This window comes from Gorilla gorilla, chromosome 16, assembly GCF_029281585.2.
Source record: "Gorilla gorilla gorilla isolate KB3781 chromosome 16, NHGRI_mGorGor1-v2.1_pri, whole genome shotgun sequence".
In the NCBI taxonomy this organism is placed as follows: Eukaryota; Metazoa; Chordata; class Mammalia; order Primates; family Hominidae; genus Gorilla; species Gorilla gorilla.
In genome coordinates this window covers 75024698-75046944 of record NC_073240.2, presented here as the reverse complement: position 1 = coordinate 75046944, position 22247 = coordinate 75024698, and the positions used below count along the sequence as shown (strand labels likewise).

At 52.7% G+C, this 22247-nt stretch overlaps 1 protein-coding gene and 1 long non-coding RNA gene across 8 annotated transcripts in view; one reads left to right on the top strand and one right to left on the bottom strand.

Annotated features, from left to right (window-relative positions):
- Positions 1-5282: 5282 nt before the first annotated feature.
- Positions 5283-22247, bottom strand: part of ISLR2 (immunoglobulin superfamily containing leucine rich repeat 2) — a 40146-nt gene continuing 23181 nt past the window's right edge. The window contains exons 1-4 of one of the 7 annotated variants that reach the window (XM_004056480.5): positions 16417-16536; positions 14096-14163; positions 13399-13508; positions 7918-11970 (exon numbers count right to left, since the gene is read on the bottom strand). In XM_004056480.5, coding sequence (XP_004056528.4) covers positions 9725-11962 — 2238 coding nt within the window. In that variant the 5' untranslated portion in view covers positions 11963-11970; positions 13399-13508; positions 14096-14163; positions 16417-16536 and the 3' untranslated portion in view covers positions 7918-9724. Of the gene's footprint in view, positions 6406-7917; positions 11971-13398; positions 13509-13617; positions 13725-14095; positions 14164-14635; positions 14708-16416; positions 16537-22247 lie in introns of those variants that run through there. The other 6 variants (XM_055363741.2, XR_010131030.1, XM_063698693.1 and 3 more) reach the window with 6 other exon arrangements.
- LOC115930835 (uncharacterized) lies at positions 15196-18844 on the top strand. The gene is made up of 3 exons (XR_004067438.3): positions 15196-15759; positions 16100-16708; positions 17009-18844. It is a non-coding gene; the product is annotated as an uncharacterized lncRNA (long non-coding RNA).

The following is a 22247-nucleotide window of genomic DNA, read 5'->3' as shown; positions in this document are numbered from 1 at the left end:
AGAGAAAATGATGATGTTGGTACCAAGGGGATCTGGGGCAGCTTCACAAAAGGGTTCCATGCTCCAGTGTGGCGTTCATGAAAGCAGCAAAGGACCTCTGCGAGAGGACCCAGAGGGAGCTGAGTCATGCCTGCAGACCTCCTAGACTCTACCCTAGGAAGCACCACCTTCAGGCTGGAGAGCTGCACCACAGGCTAACTCTTCATACAGACAGTGTGGAGTGATGGCTCCCCTGGATTTACAGTTACACCTTGCCCTAGGAACACCCAACAGGAGTGGCATTGCCAGTTCTGCAGTGTGACTGTACCTAGTGACCATCTGACTTGCCCCATGTGACGTCCCCTCTCACAATATCCCAGGACCACAGCAGCTCGAGATGAATAGGAAGAGAGCCCTAGACACTGGGTGGGATGTGGATGATGGGGATAACACCCTTCCTGTGCACTTCGGGAGACTGAACTGAACCAGGTGGAAGCTCCTTGAGTCAGGGTGATGTTAATGGCTCTGTTGTATATTTCCATATACAGACATCATGTTTATAAGTACCTGCGAAAATGGTCTGAAAAGATACATGGTACCAGGCAGGGCGTGGTGGCTCACATCTGTAACCCCAGCACTTTGGGAGGCCGAGGCAAGTGCATCATCTGAGGTTGGGAGTTCGAGACCAGCTGATCAACATGGAGAAAATCCGTCTCTACTAAAAATACAAAAAAATTAGCTGGGCTTGGTGGCGCATGCCTGTAATCCCAGCTACTCAGGAGGCTGAGGCAGGAGGATCGCTTGAACCCAGGAGGCAGAGGTTGCAGTGGGCCGAGATAGCGCCATTGCACTCCAGCCTGGGCGAGAGAGCGAAATTCCATCTCAAAAAAAATAAAAAGGTACATAGTACCCTAGTAAGAGTGGTTACCACTGGAGAGAGCTCTAGGATTGCAGGCAATGGTCAAAGAGAGTTTCAGTTTATCAATATTTAATTATCTTAGGACAAGAATGCATTCATATGTTACTCTTGTAATTTAATAAAATTTATTTTAGAAAGAAATTAGAAGTTAACATAAAATGTTACTACGTTATTTTTTGGATGAGGGAATTATAAATAATAAATTGTTTTTTAATACACTTCTATATTTTTCAATTTCCTATAACAACACTAGCAATAGAACTTTCCATTAGGATGGAAATTTTCTATAGCTCTGCTGTCCAAATAAACAATTGCTGTTAGCAATGTGTCAAGTACTTAAAATGTGGCTAGTGGGATTGAGGAACGAGTTTTAAAATTTATTTCACCTTAATTAAAATTAAAATGTAAATAACCACATGTGGCTAGTGGCTAGTATTGGACAGTGCTGTTCAATAAGGAGCACATATTACTTTGGTGCCTGATTTCCAAGGGTTATTTTTCCATTTTTAAAAATTGAGGTATAATAAGGGCTGGGCACGGTGGCTCATGCCTGTAATCTCAGCACTTTGGTAGGCCGAGGCAGGCAGATCACCTGAGGTCAGGAGTTTGAGACCAGCCTGGCTAACATGGCGAAAGCTCATCTCTACTAAACATACAAAAATTAGCTGGGTGTGGTGGCAGGTGCCTGTAATCCCAGCTACTCAGGAGGCTGACGCAAGAGAATCACTTGAACCAGGGAGCTGGAGGTTGCAGTAAGCCGAAGTCACGCCATTGCACTCCAGCCTGGGCGACAAGAGTGAAACTCCATCACACACACACACAAATTGACGTATAACAAATTCAATAAAGTATACAACTCAAGTGTGTAGCCGATGGATTTCTACATATGCATACACCCATGTAGCCACCATCCTGATCAAGGTATAGAACATTTCTAGCATCTCAGAAGTCTCCCTTGAGCCCTCTCCTAATCCCAGTTACTATCTTCCAACTTTTCCACCTAAAATTAGTCTTGCCTGTATGTGAACTTCCTTTAAATTAAATCACTCATTCCATAATCTTTTGTGTCTTTCTTCTTTCACTCACCGTGATGACATCCATGTTGTGTGTAGCTGCAGTTTGTTCTTCATTGCTCTGTGGTATTCCAGGGTATGGATATACTACAGGTTACTTCCTCCATTCTACTGTTGGATAGTTAGGTTGTTTCCAATTTGGGGCTATTACAAATAAAACTGCTATGAACATCGTTGCACTTGCATCCACCAAAGGACTCTTCTGTCTTTTGATGGATGTAAACATTCATTTCTATTGAGTATATACCCAAGAGTGAGATTACTGAGTCAGACGTATGTGTATCTTTAATGTTCCTAGATTGCCAAATATTTCTCCAAAGTGGCTATGCCCATTTATATTCCCAATGGCAACCAAAGACAATTCTAGTTGAAGCATGCATTACTTTTATTTTTATTTTTGTTTCTTTTCTTTCTTTCTTTTCTTTTTTTCTTTTTCTTTTTTCTTTTTTTTTGTTTTTTGAGACAGAGTCTTGTTCTGTTGCCCAGGTTGGAACGCAGTGACCTGATCTCCGCTTACTGCAACCTCCAACTCCCGGGTTCAAGCAATTCTCCTGCCTCAACCTCCGGAGTAGCTGGGATTACAGGCGCACACCACCACACCTGCCTAATTTCTTTGTATTTTTAGTAGAGACATGAAATAGTAGTTTGAGACCACCATGTTGGCCAAGCTGGTCTCAAACTCCTGATCACAAGTGACCTGCCCACCTTGGCCTCCCAAAGTGCTGGGATTATAGGCATGAGCCACTGCGCCCGGCCTGCACTACTTTTATAATCAGAAAAAAAAATGCTATTTTGAGAAATAAGAGAAACAGCAAGAGAAATCCTTTTTCTAGACAAATCTGTAATTAGCCGCAAATTTAACCATATAGAAAATATGTTATTCTACACTTCACTGGTTTGTAGAGGCTTCAGGAGGAGGTTTGACTTGGTGACTAAGAGCTCTGGCATTGGAGTCAGATAACAAAAGGACAAACTTCAACCCTGCAAATTGCCAGCTGTGTGATCTTCAACAAACTACTAACCCTCTGTGCTCTTTGGTTTCTTTGCCTGTAAATTAGAATAATAATATTACCTCACAGGATCACTATAAGGAAAGACAAAATAATGCTTGTAAGATCCATAGTATGTGCCTGAAATATAGTAAGAGTTCAAAAATGTTAGCCACTATTGGTATTATTAGTATTTATACTAATATTAGGTGGTGACTATTAGCATTCTTAGTCTAGATGTGTGACAAGCCTCTATTATTAAGACGCATTTGATAATTAATTCTCCATTCCTATTCTCTCCCCATTGCGACAATGATCAATTCTCATGAAGTTCCTCGGTAATTTATATAATCATAGAAATTTTTCTCTCAAATGGCTGGATGCCTTGAATGGCTTTTAGATTCAATTTAAGAAACAGTTTGAGAATGTTGCTGGGAGAAAATGCATTTAATTTGTCAAAACCAAATTAACTCCTAATACACAAGGGAATACATGTAAGCAGTAAACAGTTGATAAAAATACAAACACTTTTTCTCTCCTTGTCCTATGTGGACTTAAACTTAATTATTAGACTTACATTCACATGTCCAAACAAAGCACACACAATTAGCACAATTTTCAAAGTCGTCCTGTCTTTAAATCCCATAAATTACTTATTCAACAATGGAATGATACAAAGTCTTTCCAACTAATTTAACCCAACAAGTTGGTTTTGTTTTTGTGCCCATCATGGGGCCTTTGGATGGCTTTTTAAAAAATCCATATCAAGTCTCATTAGGAACACTGGTCATATTTTGAACAAAATGCTAATATTGCAAAACATTTAAAAATTTAATCTCTTCTATATGCCAGTCACAGCAGATCTTTCATTGTCAATATAATGTTATTCTCTATTGAGTCCTAAGGCAAAATCTTATCATTGAACAGATAGGTGTGAGTGGCTACATTTCAAATGGAATCAATGAATTGACACATTACAACTGAAATGGCTCCACTTGCTTCCTCCGAACTGCCCAGCAGAATTTCTCTTATCTATACCTTTATGTTGGAAATGTATAAGGTAAAGGTATTTGTTAGGTCAGACTTGGCAATTTATAGCCTCAACAAGGGGCCTTTCTTATGTCCTGGTACTAGGGCTTGGCTTTCTGCAGAATACAGGCTTGGATTTCTGCAGAGAAAGGAGATCCCCCAGTTTTCCTTGCTCTGTGCTTACATAGTCATGGTCCTTTCTTTGCAGGCGACACCTCCTGTTGTGCAGACAGCAGGTCCCTTTTTCCCTATGGAGTCTCTCATAACCGGGGCTCTGTTAACAAATGTGGGGCAGGGTAGTCATAGCAAGATGCCACTCCTTTCCCTCTACCTACCAAAATGCGTTTCCCTGAGATCCAGGAGGAAAAACTGAGATGTCCACCAGGAAGTCACAGGCCATACATGTACTGACAACGAATCTTTGGAGATGTTAGCTTTAGTTGTGGTTGTTATTTTGATGTCATGGGTGGAGGGCTGCATTCCAGACACAAGATCTGGGACCAGAAGACCCTACCCCAGCTGCTTCTTTCTCAAAGAAGCCCTGCCTTCCTTTGTTCTTTTATATTAATGGACTTTAATGATCTTCAAGATGGTTCTCTTTTCAGCTGATCTTTAGGCAACATTTGGGGGGAGGAGGCACTCCTTTCAAATAACCTTTCTTTAGACAGGTTTCTGATCCGATTCAAGGCCACATCCTGGCCATCTGGTTTCTGTAACTCAGAGAATTACTGCTCCTGATAAATTGCTCTGAGTTCTGAGGCTACTGCTGTCATATTGCATTCTCCGACCATTTTCCAGGTCTCTCAAGACACACACACACACACACACACACACACACACACACACACACACACACACACACACACACTCCTCAAGCCGTTAGACTCCATTCCCATGTAGTATCCAAATAAGTTTTACAGCAAGACACACTGGAGAGACTGAAGCTAGCACAGCACATGAAGCATACAGGAAAGGCTCAGAAAAGTTGCATTGAATGGAAAGCCTTGGAGCCAGGGAGAGAGGGTCAGAGGTGGAGATTACACCTCCACACCTGGTAGGTTCTCCCAGAGAACTTGCCAGTGGCAGTCAGGCCTGAGGGGTGGAACCCAGGCAGAGACACATTTTAAACTGCTAAACAACTGATTCCCTGGAAGCGGGGAGTGGAACGTGAGCTCCCCATCTCTGGATAAGTATAAGCCAGAGTTTTACAACCACCTGATGGGGACACTGAAAATGAATTCAACCTCAAATTGGTAGTTGAATTGGAACAATTCAAAAAAGAACAGAGAGGAATGAGGGAGAGGAAATGAAAGGAAGACATTTTATTTTAATGTAATTAAATAAGTTAAATTAATTACTTTTAAAAAGAGGTAGGAAGGAAGGCCAGAGGCTGGGGACCATTCTGTGCATTGGCCAAACCTTTGGACAGAAACTAGAGTTTTCCTGAGAGGGCTGGGATTTAAGTGGGCAGTTGGCAGAGTGTCCCAGCACCCTGGTCCTTGGCCTCCAACACGTATTCATTCCTGCCTGTGGATGGAGCCTTTGGGCCTGGCCATGCCCAGAAGGCACAAGGTCTAGCTGAGTAGTATTTGCTCATCCATTAGGATGCGTGGCCCTGGACAAAGAGGGGCAGAGCTTTCAGCTCCTCTCCACCTGCCCTGGTGGCACTCAGGATCCTAGAGGGTCTCGAGGAGGGCCCCCAATTCTTAGGACAGGGAGGGAAAGGAAGGGGCCTGTCTTCCCACAAGAGACCCATGACCAGATGATTGAGTTGCACCAAAACTGCTGAGCACTCACTGGCCCAGCCAGGCCTGTTCCCAGAAGCAATCACGTGGCTGGATTCCTAAACAGGCCCTAGGAATTGGGCCAGTCCTTGCCCCGTGCTCAGAGGTAGGATTTGCAGGTAGAACAAAACAGGTGTCTTCCTAAGAGATAATATTGTTGAGTTGTGTCCCAGGCAGTGGGGTGGACTGCAGTGTTGGGCTGTGACCAGGGGCAGGGCTCAGGCTGTGGCCCTCAGAAGGGAATTTTTCTTGAAAACAGCTTTGCTATAAGATCGGGCTGTTGACAGTTCTTGGTTGGCCCACAGCTACCCATGTCAGTTATCTCCGCTAACATTTCCAAGAATCTTTGTAGCACAATTTCTCACCTGCAAGCTCTTTCAAGTAGAACTCTTCTTTCCTTTAAGGCAATTAGCCCATTGCCTAAAGGTTTTACTGTCTTAAAGCTGGAACTGTCTTTCTGAGATCTAATTCCAAGGACTTCTCCACAGCTAAGTGAGATGCCTCACACCAGTATTAGGTGATTCTTTGTGTGGACAGAACAGAGCGTTTTCATCTTATGTTTAAAGCAATTTCTTGGCTTCGGCTCCTCACCACTTTCTATACCAGTCTCCCATTCACATCCCTAGTAATGCCTATGCAAAAAAAAAAAAAAAAAAAGAGAGAAAAGAAAAAGAAAAAGCTGATGGTGAAACCTACAGGTTTAAGGGCTTAAATCTCAGACTTTGTGTTAGGAGTAACAGGAGTGTGCTGAGAGGGCAAGCAATAAAACAAGTCATACCAAAAAGCCACATTGCTCTCTCCTAAGCCCCAACCCCACTCCACTCCTGTGGCCAGTGGTCCAAACAGAAAATAACTGGAGGAAGACGAGGAGGTTAAAGGATCAGGGAACAAAGCATTATATGAATTCACCAAGAAGATGTACAGAACGCTTGTGTTTACATTGTTTTTATGGAACTAGCAGAATAAAACTGATCTATTTTAAAAATAAAAAAATAAAAAAAAAGAAAGAAAACAGCTTTGCTGGTCTGGGAAGGGAATCTGGGCTCAGGCCCCAAGAAGTGTCACAGCCACCACCTATGCCAGAGGACAGACCTGAGGCTGGGGTAGGACCCTGAGCATTGGAACTTGGGCCTGTTGCCGGCCTGGACTGGTCCAATTAGGAAGACCCACAGAGACAGCAAAAGAGGACAAGAAATTGGAAGCAGGAAGAAGGGAGGGGAGAGAGAGAATCTTTATCTGCTTCCCATTTCTGTTGCTTTCCTCTTCCATCTCTCTTCCCCGCCTCTTCCCATCTTAGGGGGATTCAGCTGAAACACACAGCAGCCCAACCCGTGTGTTTTAGGCTGGCCAGGAGCACAGCCTCCTTTCTTGATCCCCCTGTCTCTCCTGTTCCTCACCCAAGAAACCTCCTTTCTAGGACTATGAAATCAGTGTGTTTTCAACCCTGATTCCCCAGGTGCACCCCCTTAGCACACCCTGACGGTTGTCCATGCATCATTCACTGAGTGCTCCCCACCCACCCACACAACGCACACACTTGGCTCCCAGGCCAAACGTGCCGGCTCGCTCTGGGCAATCGGCCTGGCCAGGTTCTCCCCCTTTCCTGCTTTACATCATTTGCCCGCTCTGTACTTTGTGTTATTTGTGACTTCTCTTGTGCAAGCCACAGCAGTCTTGTCCCTATGAATCCCATCCTCTTCCCACCGGCTTCTCAGGGAACTCAAAGGCTGATGTGGAGACACAGAAACTGGGCAGTGTGACACCATATACAGCCACACCCCACTACACAGACAGTCTCAAGTGAAAGAGGGTGCCGCACACTCTTGAGTGCAAATATACTTGCACGCACACTCAGACTCCCTGTGTTTAGGGTCTGCAGACACCCGCCTTCCTTTCTTGCAACCTCCCCCTACTCACTTCCAGCCTGCCCTCGTTTTTTGTCACCCCACCCTGGAGTTGGAGACACTAAGAGCAGGGCTGGGTGCAAACACCTGGCAAAAAAATCACAGGATGGTCACGCAAACAGGAAATCACTCAAAAGATTCCAACGGGAGGCTCAGGGGGGGCTCCTTCCTTCCGCGGTTTCCTCCTTCATCGCCCAGGCCTCCTCCCTCTGTCCCCTGACAAAAAGTCACCGAGCCCAGTTCAAATCGATTGTTTTATTGACTGCATACAGACGCGTTTAGAAAAGGGCACGGGCTCCGGGGGGCTACTCCGTCCCAGGCCCGCGCTTGTGCTGCGCTTCGCGGAGAGGGCTGATCCCGAGGACTGAAACTCCCCCCACCCCAAGCCCGACGCTTTCTTTCAAAATGGAAAAAAGAACCCCGCCCCGAGTCGCCGCGCCGCGCCCCTCCCCTTCCCTCCCTCCCCGCCCATCCGCCCCCCCGCCCGCCCCCCTACACTACATGGTCACACTTCACAGGACACAGACTTTTCTCCTACAGGGCACGCTTGTCAGGGACTACACGCCGGGCAAACACGATTCCCGCCGAAGCAGGGGCGGGTGGGGCGGGGCGACGCGAGGACTGAGACGCGAGGACGGAGGGGCTCGGCTCCATTCGGATCCCGTCGCACAGTCGCACAGTCACGAGCAGGCTTTGTGCGAACTAGGGCGCGAGCCCTCCAGAGAGCCGCGGCCCGGGAGGCCACAGTCAGCTTCCTCCGCCTCCGGCGCTTTCCAGCTAGGGTCTGGGTCGGGTGGAGCCGCGGGAGCGGCGCTGTTGGGCGCACAGACCTCCGGAAAGCCCAACACACGGACGACGAAATTGGCCCGGGACCAAGTCCACGGGCTCAGCCGCCAAGGGGCGCGCGGTCCTGCGGCGCTTTAAGTTAGGAGAGAGACGACAGAAAACGCATTCCCTCCCTACCCCCCGACACACACACCCGATTTTCCCAGAGGCTGGGAAGGGGGTGTTAGCACCAGACCCGAAATGTCGCTGTCTTTGAAAACAACGAAAACAGGAAAATCTGAGCGCGGAGCTGAAAGGCGCCCCAGGCACCGGGCTGGACTCCAACTGGCCAGAAGTGGGGTGGGGGTGGGAGGACAGAAGGATTTGGTTCCCTGCCGGCAGGAGGCTTTGGAACTAAAAACTAGGGGTTGCCACGAATCCCGGCTTCTGGGAGTAGGGATTGAAAGGGAGGAGGGCCCGGGCGCAGTGTCTCACGCCTGTAATCCCAGCACTTTGAGAGGCCGAGGCGGATGGATCACCTGAGGTCAAGAGATCCAGACCATCCTGGCCAACATGGTGAAACCCCGTCTCTACTAAAAATAGAAAAAATTAGCTGGTCGTGGTGGCGCGCACCTGTAGTCCCAGCTACTAGGCAGGCTGAGGCAGGAGAATCGCTTGAACCCGGGAGGCGGAAGATGCAGTGAGCCGAGATCGCGCTACTGCACTCCAGCCTGGCGACAGACCGAGACTCCGTCAAAAAAAATAAATAAATAAATAAAATAAAATAAAAAAAAAAAGGAAAGAAAGAAAGGGAGGAGGAGGGGTCGAGGTGGGACCCCACAGCACTCCACTGGCCTTGGCTGGCCCCCGAAACCACCGCGTTACCGCGAGGTTTCCAAAGTCCTCGCTCGTTTCCTCTGGCTCCAGAGCCCACGGTGGGGCGGGCTGCGGGGTGGATTTCGCAGATAATCGCGACGGGAATGGAGGGACATAGATATCGCCCACCGTCTGCGGGTGGAGTCTTGCATGGGGTAAGATAAACACTGTGCTTGGCGGGGAAGGGGATTCAGCCCGCAGGGAGAATGGCAGCCGTGGGTAGCAGGGACTGGTGAAATCAGCCCGCTCCCTAATAGAAGTCCCTGGTAGTCAAGGTTGGGGAGTAGTAAGGGGGAGGAGTAGGTGAAGGTTGGGGACGGGGGACATAAGTCCTGCCAGCCCTAGACTGCTGCTCCCAGGCACCCTAGGTGGAGGTCGGGAATGGGCGGGCCGGACGGGCGGAGGTTCAGCCTGCCGTCTGCCTGTAGTTGCCATTAATCTCCTGGGCGATGTTGACCGCCTCAGCGCCCAGGGGCAGCCGATCGCTGTACTCAGAGCCCGCCTCGAACTCCTCTTGGTTGGCCTTGGACTGGGACTCCACCAGTGAGCAGGCCGCCAGGCTCTCCTCTCTCTGCAGGTCCCCACTTGGGTCTCCCTGCTCCGCGTCTTCATCAAGGCCCTCCCCCTGCACGTCCTCTGGCTCCTCGCCGCCCGCCTCGCCGCCTGCCGGGTAGCTTTTCTCGGACTCGAGGTACGAAGCACGCGGGTCGAAGTCTGCGGCGATGCGCTTCTCCATAGGGTCAGGGGCCTGAGGCCGCAGGATCAGACGGTAGGGCTTGCCCGGGTGTTTAGCCAGCAGATGGCAGCAGGCGGCGCCCAGAAGGGGCACTGTGGCCAGCACCAGGAGGAATACGCTCACTGCCACTATGACCAGCAGCGATGGGAGCTCCTTCTTGGTGGAAAACACCACTTGCACGTGGCAGGCTTCGCCCGCCAGCGCCAGGCACACGGAGTAGTTGGTACCCGGCCGCAGGCCGCGGAACCAGTAGGCGTTGACGCCTTCCTCTACGCGGGACCACTGCACTGCCGCGCCGCCCCCCGCTGGACACAGATAGAGTAGGCGCAGGGGTCGCCGCCCGGGTCGCCGGGCTCCGCCAGCCCCGCCGGGCCCAGGGCCCCAGCGCGCAGCCAGCGGCGTCAGCTGCACCCGCGCCTCGCGCTCCGCCACATCCAGCGCGATGACGCCCAGCTCGAAGACGTGCGGCTTGAGCTCTGCGCTCTGGTTGAACGCGTGGTTAGAAACGTACCGAGAGGGGTCCCCGTTGCCACAGCGCTGCTCCTCCGCCGGGTCCGCGGGTATCTGGTCTTCGGCCTCCTCTCCCTCACTTGTGTCCTCCTCCGGCTCCGTCTCGGTCTCCCCGAGAATGCTGACCTTGGCCAGGCCTTGGCCTTTGATTTTGCCCTCGGGTTTGGAAGGCAGGACGCTGTTGCCCCGGCCCTTGGCTGTGGACTTGCGCTCAGAGGTCGGGGCCTGTCCTTCGGGTTCTCCCCCGGCGCCAGGCGCGTGTTTTGGGGGACCGGTTGCTGCCACCGCCACGCGTATTGACGTAGAGTTGGCGCCCAGCTCATTGTGTGCACGGCAAGTGTAGACGCCCGCCTCCTTGGCACTCAGGAGGGGCACCAACAGGGAGCCGTTTGCGAGGGCCAGGAAGCGCGGTGTGGCTGGGGGCGCGGGCCAAGCGGGTGCTGGAGTCGGCGTTTGGGCTTGGGTCTGCGTCAGCAAATCCCCATCTCCTTCTCCCTCTCCTTCCTCCGCCCCAACCCCGTCGTCCTCCCCGCTCAGAACCGGTGGCTCTAAGACTACGGTGCCACCGGGGATCTGAAGTTGCCATTGCAGGCGAGGCGTAGGGTGGCCGTCGGCGATGCAGTGTAACACGAACGCCAGTCCTGCGCGCAGTGGGGTGCCGGGTGCTTCAAGCGGTGGCTCGGCACTCAGATGCACGCTGGGCGGTGCACAGGGCAGGGCGGGCAGGCGGTACACCGGCACCCCCTGCAGCGCGGGAGGCGAGGCACAAGCAATGGAGTCGGGCTCGGGTAAGGACACCCGGGTGCTCGCGGCCCAGGCCTGCAGCCACACAAGGCCGCAGCCGCAGTGGAAGGGATTGTGATAGAGTTGCAGGTGTGACAGCGCGCTGAGCGCGTCGAAGGTGCCGGGCGCCAGCGTACGCAGCCGGTTGTTGTTGATGCGCAGGGAACGCAGGTCGGGTAGCGCACCGAGTGCGTCCCGGGGCAGAGAGCCCAGGCGGTTGTGGTTCATTTTGAGCAGCTGCAGCGCGCTCAGGTTGCGCAGGTCGCTCCACGGAAAGCTGGATATGAAGTTGTGGCTCAGGTCGAGGTTCTTGAGCTGACTCAGCACGGCCAGTGCGCCTGGCTCCACGGTGCGCACCTCATTGTGCGCCAGCCACAGCGACGTGACCTGTGTGACGTCGGCGAAGGCCCCGCGCCGCAGCACGGCGATCTTGTTCGCGGACAGACTAAGCGTCGTCACGTTGGCAGGCAGTCCTTCCGGCACCTCACGCAACTCTTTGTAAGCGCAGTCCGCGAACTGGTGAGCGTACTTGTCCACGCAGGCGCACGGCTCCGGGCATGATCCGGCCACTCCTAGAAGCGCCCAGACCAACCACAGGGCCCGAAGGGGGAGCATCGCGGCTCCTGCAGATGGAAGCCAGGTGAAGAAGAAAGAAGGTGACTCACTGAACCCCAGCTTACCTCCCCTATCAAGCTGTGCCTCCGCAAGCCCGTCTAGCACTAGTTCCAGGGCTCCGGTAACCTCCTCTACGGCCAGGAGCCTCTCTGAAGTGAAGGTCAATAAAAATCTCGAGGTTCAACGGATGCTCCCTCCCAGGGCCCTAATTTCCTTTTCCAGCGGCCGGGTACATCGCCATTTTTTCTCTTCCTACTCCTTCCTTCACGCTGGAGCTGGCCCCTCCGTGGGCTCCGCAGCTCGCCCATCTCCAGCGGGCTCCTCACGTACCCCTCTCTGTGTTTCTAAGCCTTCGTTTAACCTGGTGAAATGGATCCTACCCAAGAAGGACATTTTTGTCCGTTGACTGGCTGTCCTCCCTGGAACCTTTGTCCCACGCACAGCACTCGCACACACGCCCATGCAGGCACACAACAATACAAACAGACGCGGGGCTTCATAATCAAACCGCCAACTTCTGCAGGGGTTTAGAGGACCTGATGCTCAATTAGGAGGCTCACAACACATTTCCTAAACTCACAAACACATATGCACCCAGACATGGACACAATAGACCCGCAGACCTCATTGTTCTCTTAACCAGCATTTGTACAGTGTTTTCCACCACGGTACAAAGCGCTTTCCTGTCCATTGTGACAATTGACAGACACAAGGACACAAGTCCTCACACGAACTGACCCACCCACAAGAACACAGGCATGTGCCTGTGTGTGCATACAGCCCTCCACTGTGACCGAAACCCAGCAGAGAAGCAATAGGAGGACCTGCACTGCACGACTTGAGATGTGGGATCTGGGGAAGCCCATCCCCATGCCCTTCTGCATCTAAGGCCAAAGTCACCTGCCCGGGGCTGCAGCTCCTGTGAGGGGAGAAGAAGGGCTGCTCTGCCAACCTTCCTTACGGGGAAGGAGGTTCTCCCCCATGTTTGGACCAGGTGTGTTGGGAAAGCGGTCACTAGAGCTTCCTCTCAGGTCCCTCAGGCGGCTCCCATTGGGCAGAGGCGTCCTCAGCCAACAGGTCATGGGGCTGCCACTAGCTAATGAAGCTGGAGAAGATGAAAGATTCTGCGCCTTTCTCCACAGCTCTGCGGTGCCTAAGGACCCCCTCCCCATAACACCTTAAGCCCGGTCACACAAACGAACTTGCACAGACTCCCTGCCCCCATTTGGAGCGCCTGTCAGGTTTGGCAGAGCCCCTCCCGCAACTTGTCTTTGGGAACCTGCTCCTTCACTCTGCCTTTGCTCTTCTGGGAGGGTCCCTTCCCTCCCTTCCCGGTTCCTGCCAGACAGCACCCCCCCAGCCCCACCCCATCAGGTGCCCTAGGCTGGACCTAACCCCACCTGGGTCAAGGTTGTGGGGTGGCCCCCATTGCTTACCCAATATTCGCCGACTCTCAGTAAATGTCCTGGGGCTGAAACCCCTTCTCCAGACCCGGCGTGGCAGAGCAGGGAAGATAGCCCAAGCAAGATACACGCATGTGTTGTGGCTGTGGGGAAAACGGGGGGCGGGGGGCAAAGAAAGGGACAGGTAAGTTTGGGGACTCGGTGGCCCCAAAGTACCACTTCAATTTTTCCTTTTGCTTCCGTTTCCCCCACCTCTCTGGCTGCAGGTTGGAGAAAGTCCTTGCGCACTCCCGGGCCTGGCGGGGACGCGCATAGCCTCTCCCGCCTCCTGCTTGGTCTACTTTTGTTAAAGCCACGGAGACCCTCCCCAAGGCCAAGACACGTCGGTCATAAGGGGCATCCCACGCCCACTGTCCTGGCTGGGCTCTTCGCAGCCTACTGCACCCCCATAACCCACGTACCCCCACATTTACACAGCCGCTGACATTGTTACTGTCCCTGATCACACCACCTCCCCCACCCCACGTTCAAACACATTCGCGCACACACAGTCCCTCATACCCTCCCCATAGTCGACCTTCACAGTTTACAATCATCCATGGTCAGGTAATAATCGCATCAATGTGTTCAGCCCCTGCTACATTCACACGCATTTTCACGGGCACACCTGCACCCGGGACACTTACCGTTCTCCTCTCGCACACGCATACACACATTCACGCGAACTCACCCTCAGGCGCCTGTCCCGCCAGCGCCCGCGAGCTTCGCTGCTAATTGAATGCAAGCCGCTTTTACGCCCTGCAACACGTGAGACAAACCATCTTTGAGGAATTTGGGGGAAGGAAAGGCGCGCGGCTGAAGTGGGGGGGGGGGGGGAAGGCGTGTCTTTGCCTTTAAACTCTTTTTGCAAATGCAGGCGGTGGCACCGACAGACCTCGAGCGGGACCCGCTGAGCTGCGCGCAGCGGAGCTCGCGCGGACCCTTCCCTCCCGCACCCCCCGCTGCTAGCCGCCTCCTCCCCGAAGCCACGTTCAACACGATGCATAATTGATAGTGTTAGCAGAGCGCCGCACCCTCCCTACCATTTTTGCCTGGATCTGGGCTGATATAAGCCCTAGTCTCCCCCGCCCCGCCGCCCCAACCCCCCCGCCCCGCCTGCTAGTCTAACCCGAGACCAGAACGCACAGCCCTGCAGGGCGTGCTGGGAAGGGACACCCCCCTCCCCAGCCCACCGCAGCCCTGCCCAGCCTCTTAAGCCGGAACTCTTTACTTCTGGTCTTTTGTGGCTAAACCAGCGCTTGAAGCCCACTGCCCGACGCGTTGGCCTGCGCGCACCGCGGGACAGGTGGAGTAGGGGGAAGCTCTCTCGAGCGCACCCAAGCACCTCACTCCAGGTCTTGCCTGCTCCAGGAGAACGGGGCACGGAAGCTGCAGCAGACAGTAGCACAGACAAGGATGGTGGCAAAACGTCCGCTACTCTTGAGCAAGGCGGGCTGGGGACTTCAGGCCCGAGCATTTCTCCCATATCTGCCCCCCATATCGTCACAGCCTCTCAAGCAGACACACGGTCAACCCCACACGCACTATCCCCCAAGCCGCGGTGGCCCCTCACCGCCCCGCCGTCTCACACCCTCACACAACAGCCGGCTTCAGCAGACTCGCTGTTCCCGACTGTCGCTCCCTAGCTCTGATGAAACCCCGACATTTCTTTCAGCGACGAGGAGGCGGAGGCGCGGCGATGTCGAGGCATTTGGCTAAAACCCGGTTTCCGCCCCCCTGCGCTGCCCACGTTAGCCCTGGAGACAGCTACCGGCCAGAACCAGGAAAGGGGTTCAGGCTCCGGGAGACACGCAGAATCCCCACCCATTCTGTAGCCACTGAGCTCTCTGGGAGCACCAAGCCCCACAGCCATCACCCCGGGCCATGGGGGTCTCTCGATGGCGCGGGTTTGGGGCTTCCGTGGAGATGAATACCCCGATTTGAGTGTTGAGCATCTTAATGAGCTAGGGGAGGGGGTGGGGAAGAGAGACAGGCTAAGAGCGCAGCGTCTAAAGAGACCACCCGGCCCGGGGTTCCGAGGCTGCTTTGTAAATTAAATATGAACAGACTGGTGCGCTCACACTCCAAGCGTCCCTCCCTCTCCCCTACTCCTGCCGTCGCTACAGGCGGCCCAGCGGGCTGGGACCATCGCATCTTGCTCAGCCCCAGTTCAGAACACAGAACTTCACACCGCCTGCTCGGGCCTGGAGTCCCCCCCGCGCCGACCCATGGGGAGGGCGCAAGCCGCCTTTCAGGGAAGGTGTCTTCGAAAATGGTCGAGGGGTGAGAGCACTGTGACCCGTCCCTGCCGGGGATCCTGTGGTGGGACAGCCAGGATTGGGTCCCTAGCCCGGGGTGAGTCCCTGAGGTTTCTAGGCCTTGCGGGGTCGGGGGAAGGAGGCAGACGGCGGGACCAGCACACCCTTCTTTGTCTGCCGAACAAGGTGGGGGTGGGGGCGGGGAGCGGCGTCCTGGGCAGTTGTCCGGGTGTTAGGAACCCTGAGGGGGCGGTCTTGGGAGCCTGTGCCTGGGAAGGATCTTTGGAGGCAGGGGCCCAGCAGCGGGAGCTGAGTCCGGTCCGGGATGGCGTGTCCAGGGGACTTTTCGGGACTGAGTGAGGGGCGCCAGGCGGGGAGGCTCAAGGCCCTCCCCCGGTTTTTACCTATTTTCTTTCTTTCTTTTTTGCCTTCCGCAGGGAGGCAGAATCTGGGTAGTGGAAGGGAGAATGGGCTCGCTATCTGCCCAGAGCTTCCCTGGACTGCAGGAACCCGTCCTATAAGCAACCCCGAAACTTCGGGGCCCGAGGACCAGGGAAGACCCCCTTTCCTTGCTGTCTTGACAGGGTTGCAGAAGCCAAGGAGCTCGGCAGGGAGACGGGGCTCCTGGGGTGGTTAAGGACGCGGTGACCACCCCTGGGCGGGAGCTGACTCCCGCGGGCCCGGAGGCTCTAGCTCACTCTACAGCAAATGCTTTTGTTCCCGGAGGCTGCCCTGGGGGAAAGACGCCCCTTACCCCTGCCTTCGACCCTGGAGAGCCCAGTGCCCGCCCGGGCAGGGCTGGAGCCCGAGTCGCCCCAGGCAGAGTCCGCCGAGGCCTGGGGTGGGAGCCGCGACTTCTGGATCTGCCTCCGAGCTCAGCTAGAAGACTGCGCGCACCTCGTCCGGCGCCGCCCGGCGCGCAGAAGCGGGTCTAATGTTTATAACGTTAATAATGACAGTTAGGGAGGGCTGTGGAGCCGGGAACCAAGACCTCATCCCGCCGCCGCCCACGTCTTTGATCATTAAAGAAACAGACAACTAATCAGGTGTGTGGAAGTAGGGGTGGGGGAGGGGAGGGTGACAAGGTTCCAAGCCGCGAGCGCAGAGGGTCCCAGATTCAGAATCTGCCGAATCCAGACTAAGGCTTCTAACCAGGCTGGGGCCGACCCCAGACAGACCCAGGAATGGAGAGCTGGAGCCCCTGGCCGCTTTCTGCGGATCGACCCTTAACTTCAACGTCGCGAACCCGGAGCGTCGGGAGGGTGGGGAGGGTGGAGAGGGTGGGGAGGGTTGAAACCGGTTGGATCTGGGGACTTGCTCCAGCGACTCCATCCGCGCTGTTCTAGGGCCCAAGCCTGGTCCGCGCGCGCCCCCTGGTGGAAGCCGCTTGCCGGGCGCAGAGGCGGGTCAATGGCGGAGGGTGCTGGCTGGGCGAGGAAGATGTGGCTGGGCGAGGAAGATGTGGCTGGGCGAGGAAGATGTGGCTGGGCGAGGAAGATGTGGCTGGAACCCTGCACCAAGGCGACCGCTGCTTACGGCTCTGCAGTCCCGCGGCGCGATACTCCAGTGGGGCGCGCTTAACCAAAGTCCCGAGGCTTTATTTCCCGTGCCCACCCAGTCTATGTCCCAGGTATCAGCAACCTCTGATCCACTACACAACACAGGCGCGGTCTCTACTTCGCGCTGCGTAGTTTCCAGTGCCCAGGGCGTCTCCTAATTCTTGAGCGACTAGTCCCTGGCACAAAAGCTTCCTATACACCTCTCCCACTCTCCCTTCTCTCTGAGTCTTATGACTTTGTCAGGGGCCTATTAAAATAAATGTCTGAGATCTGGAAAAAAAAATCTGTTGGCGCTAACAGGGGCAAAGAAAACTGCAAAATTGGAAGTAATCGATGTTTGATTGAATGTTTAGCACGTGCGACATTGTGCAAACGATTCTGTTGCAACTGCACTCAGAGTTGTACATGCCCTTGTATTTTAATGTGGCACGCGGAGGATTTAATGGACTTGCCTAAAGTTGTGGGAAGGGCCTCTGAGAATAAGAAAGCCGGGGCCCAGATGGGCATCAAACATCCCCAGCATAGCAGCCGGTTAAGGCTGCGGAGACCTTCCCCAAGGCTGCCCTCCAGCCAGAAGCCCTTGAACACTCACTACTTCCCATCTTTCAGCTTCTGCGCGCGCGCACACACACACACACACACACACACACACACACACAAATGTTCTCTCCAGCCCCACACCCCCAAGAAGCTGCTTTCCTTTTCTAATTTCCAGTCGAAAGATCACTCCTCAGGGAAGCCAGGCCCTGTTTATACTCCCTCCTCCGGCCTTTCCTTGTGCAGGCTCTATGTAGTCGTCAGGCGGGCAGGTCCTAGCGTCAGACTCCATTATGTACTGACTGTGTGTCCTTAGCCAAGTTATTTAACCTCTCTGTGCCTCAAGAAAAAAAGGCATAAATAAGAGTACTGACCAGGCGCGGTGGCTCACACCTGTAATAATCCCAGCACTTTGGGAGGCCAAGGCGGGCGGATCACAAGGTCAGGAGTTCGAGACCAGCCTGACCAACATGGTGAAACCTCGTCTCTGCTAAAAATACAAAAATTAGCCGGGCGTGGTGGTGCATGCCTGTAATCCCAGCTACTCAGGAGGCTGAGGCAGGAGAATCTCTTGAACTCGGGAGGCAGAGGTTGCAGTGAGCCGAGATAGTGCCACTGCATTCCGGCCTGGGAGACGGAGCGAGACTCTGTCTCAAAAAAAAAAAAAAAAAAAAAAAAAAAAAAAGAATACCTATGCTTTTGGGTCACCTTGAGGATTAAATGAATCAATGTATGCAAAGCACTTAGTACCTGGCACTTAGTGCTCAGTACTTGAGATACGTTTTTAATATAATAGCTGAATTAGCCATTATTATTGCCTTGCAGAGTGGGACACAAGTTTGATAAAAGGTTCTGCTGCACACACCCCTACAGGCTTGTGTCCTGCCTCCTCCACAGGGGAGGACCTTGGCTCTGCCCCCCAGACTTCTTCACCACCACCACCCCCTTTGCACACACACACACCATGGGTATATGTAGAAACCAGATTTACTATTATTATTTGTAAAGGTTTCTAGTTTCAGATACTTAGACTGATGCTTGTCAGCATGCCTGTTTGCGAAGAAAGACCCGCAACTGCAGACTTGGTGGAAGGTTTTTAATTAAAACTACATTCTGTTTAAGTATTTATTGGACTTTGTGACTTTAATTATTTTCTAGGGAAAAACAAAAAAATCCACATTTGCCTATGGGAAGACTGTTGATTTCAGAGGAAAGTAGCAACCTGTCGCAGTTTGCTGGAGGCAACTGAGAGGAATTTTCTGAATGGTTCAAATGAAGCTCGACATTATTAATAATCTGGGATCCAGCCCATGACCCTCCTCCCAGCATTTTCATGAAATTAGCTTAACGTACTGGCAAGGCCTTTTATTGCCATCAAAATTAACAGCAGCTCTTCCAGTGGCAGCTCATGTAATTATCTGGGTCTGTGCTTGTCTCACTGAATAAGAGGAACTCCTGCCTGGAAGAGGCGATACTCCTGCATTCAAAGGGGAACATGGCTGAGCAAGATGGCTCATGCCTGTAATCCCAGCACTTTGGGATGCCAAGGTAGAAGGAGTATTTGAGCCCAGGAGTTTAAGACCAGCTTGGGCAACATAGTCAGACCTCATCTCTACATTTTTTTTTAAATTAGTTGGGCGTGGTGGCGCACAACTGTGGTCCCAGCTACTCTGGAGGGAGACTGAGACCAGAGGATCGCTTGAGCCCAGGAGGTCGAGGCAGCCATAAGCCATGATCACACCACTGCACTCCAGCCTGGGCAACAGAGTGAGACTCCGTCTCAAAACAAAAACAAAAACAAAAACAAAAAGCAAAACAAAAAAAAAACACCAAAAAACAAGTAAGGGGGGCGGGATGCAAAATGCTTGTCAATCCCACCCCAATTCAGGCAGGACTGGTTTCCCCAAGAGATTTTCTGAGGCAGCCAGCTCCTCCGTGGCAGGACTTGCCATGGTAAAGGGTAGGGCCAGGTGAGGCAGGGGAGGGGGGGCTGGGGATGATGTGTAATATTTCCATCGGCAAATAACAAGATTCCCACCCCCAAGGATGGAAAGTATTAAGTGTATCGTCTCACAAAGCAGGAAGCAAGGCTGGCTTCCCGGCTGTTGATTCAGCGGCTCAGTGACATCAGCAGTTGCAAGTTCTTTCATCTCTCCCCTCTGCCACCCTTAATAGGGCTTCCAGCCCAAGGACTGTGTCCCTTGGTGCCTTGGTGTCACTGGAGGGCTTCCGGAGCCACCAAGGAAACATACCTATTGTGTTTTTTGTTTTTTTTTCTTTTTAGATGGAGTCTCACTCTTGTTACTCAGGCTGAAGTGCGGTGGCACAATTTTGGCTCACTGCAACCTCCACTTCCTGGGTTCAAGTGATTCTCCTGCCTCAGCCTCCCGAGTTGCTTGGATTACAGGTGCGTGCCACCACACCTGGCTAGTTTTTGTATTTTTAGTAGAGACAGGGTTTCACCATGTTGGCTAGGCTGGTCTCAAACTCTTGACCTCAAGTGATACTTCCGCCTCAGCCTCCCAAAGTGCTGAAAATTACAGGTGTAAGCCATTGTGCCCAGCCACAAACGTAATGTTAACAGACTAGTGGGTTAGAAAGACAGGCTTCTCTTTTCCGAAGCCACAGCCTCTCCCCTGGGTCTTGACACCTATTGTCATAGGACTGTTTATCTCTGAACCAGTCACTGGTGAAGGGGATGAAATTGATTGGTTCAGAATAATTATCTGGCCCTGATATGGCTATAGAGGAGTCAATCCCAAGGCTCACTACAAGCAAGAAATCCCTTTTAAATAGAAGGATTGGGGAACTGCATGTTCAGAGTAGCCTAATATTGTATCAAAATGAATTGAAATGAGAATGACCAGGATTATAATGGACCATACTAGATACTTCCTTATCTGGAGTTTAGACCAATCTGTATCCACAGTCTGAGATCACAGTCAGGGTCAGGGCAGTGTGTGTGACCAACTTCAGGAAACTCTGGTAGGCATACAAACCAGAGGATTCTTTGCTTTCGCAGAATTCTTGGATCGATTGATTTATTTTTATATTTATTTATTTATTTATTTGGGCTGAGGATCAAACTGTATTGTCCAGCTGGCCTCAAATCCTGGGCTCAAGTGATCCTCCTGCCTCATCCTCCCAAGTAGCTGTGCCTAGAGGCACACATCGCACCCAGCTCTTTCACGGAATTCTTGAAAGGATAAAAATCTGTTCTTGGAAATGCCTGTGCTGGGATCCAAAGCTATTTTGGGAGCAGTGGAAGCTTCAGTCTTTAGTCGGATATTTATGAACAGGAGATGTTTATGAACTCAAAGATGTCCCTATATGACTTCACATCCTGAACATGTCTCCCAGTCCCATGGCAGAGAAGAGAGGCACTTTTACTGTTGAGGTGGAAAACAGGAGGAATAATTCTACCTTGGTCTTAGGAAAAATGTGGGGCAGTGCAAAGTGGGGCAGACCACACTGGGCTTGGAGCTCCACAACCTGAAAGCTCACTCCAGCTTCACAAACTCTCTAAGTGGTCTTAAGCAACTCCTTGCCCTCTCTCCTTCTAGGTTTCCACCCATGCAATGGTAGGGGAATGGGCTAGATGTGTGTCTTGAGGCCCTTGGGTGCTGTGGCCTGAGAAGAAGCCAGTTTGCAGGTTGAGTTGGGGCTTCTGGGCCGCAGGCTGCCATCTGACAGGGCTTCCTGCAGGAAGACACCCTCCTTGGGAGGCTGGGGTTGTGGCTTCCCCTCTTCCTCATGGCCCTTGGCAATTTCTCTGTCTCCCTCCCATCACACTGCAACCCGCCTCCCGCCTCATCTCTTGAGGCCCGCTTGGGTCCCAGGAGCTAGCCCCTCCCCCAAACTGCTGTGCACTGCCCTGTGGGCAGAGGGAGTCTTCCTGCTTCAAAACACTTACCAAAGGCTTTTTCCATAGCAAGATTCAGGGGCGGTTGGGGCACTGTTATTTGAGGTTAAAATCTGATCACTGAATATTTTGGGAGCCTGGCACATTGACCAGGAAAGAACAAGGCTGCCACCCCTTCCTGCTCTGCAACTCTCAGTCCTCCATTCCGTGGGGCCATCACAGGACACAGAAAGGCCACAATAAACACACATTCAGAGAACCCCCCACCACCACCACCCCCACCACCTCCTGTGGCCTCCTGCAGACCGCAGGAGGGCTGGCCCAGAGTCTCCTCCTCCTCCTCCATCCCCCAGACTCAAAGCTCTTGGGGTTGGGGGGCTGCGCAGGGCCTTCCCCTCCACTGTCCCCATCAAAGCCCAGAACAGCACAGGGAGGGCACTTGGTGGGCTGAAATAAAACTGACTTTTCCCTCAGACCTTCAGTCTCTTGCTGTCAATAGACTGTTTTCATTTACTCTTGAAAGTGGCTTCCCAGAAGCAGAGCTGAGACAATGTTTTGTGTGCAGGTGGCTGTTTAAAAAACTGCCCAAGCGAAAAACAACCAGAAGAGAGAAGGGGAAGTAGGAAA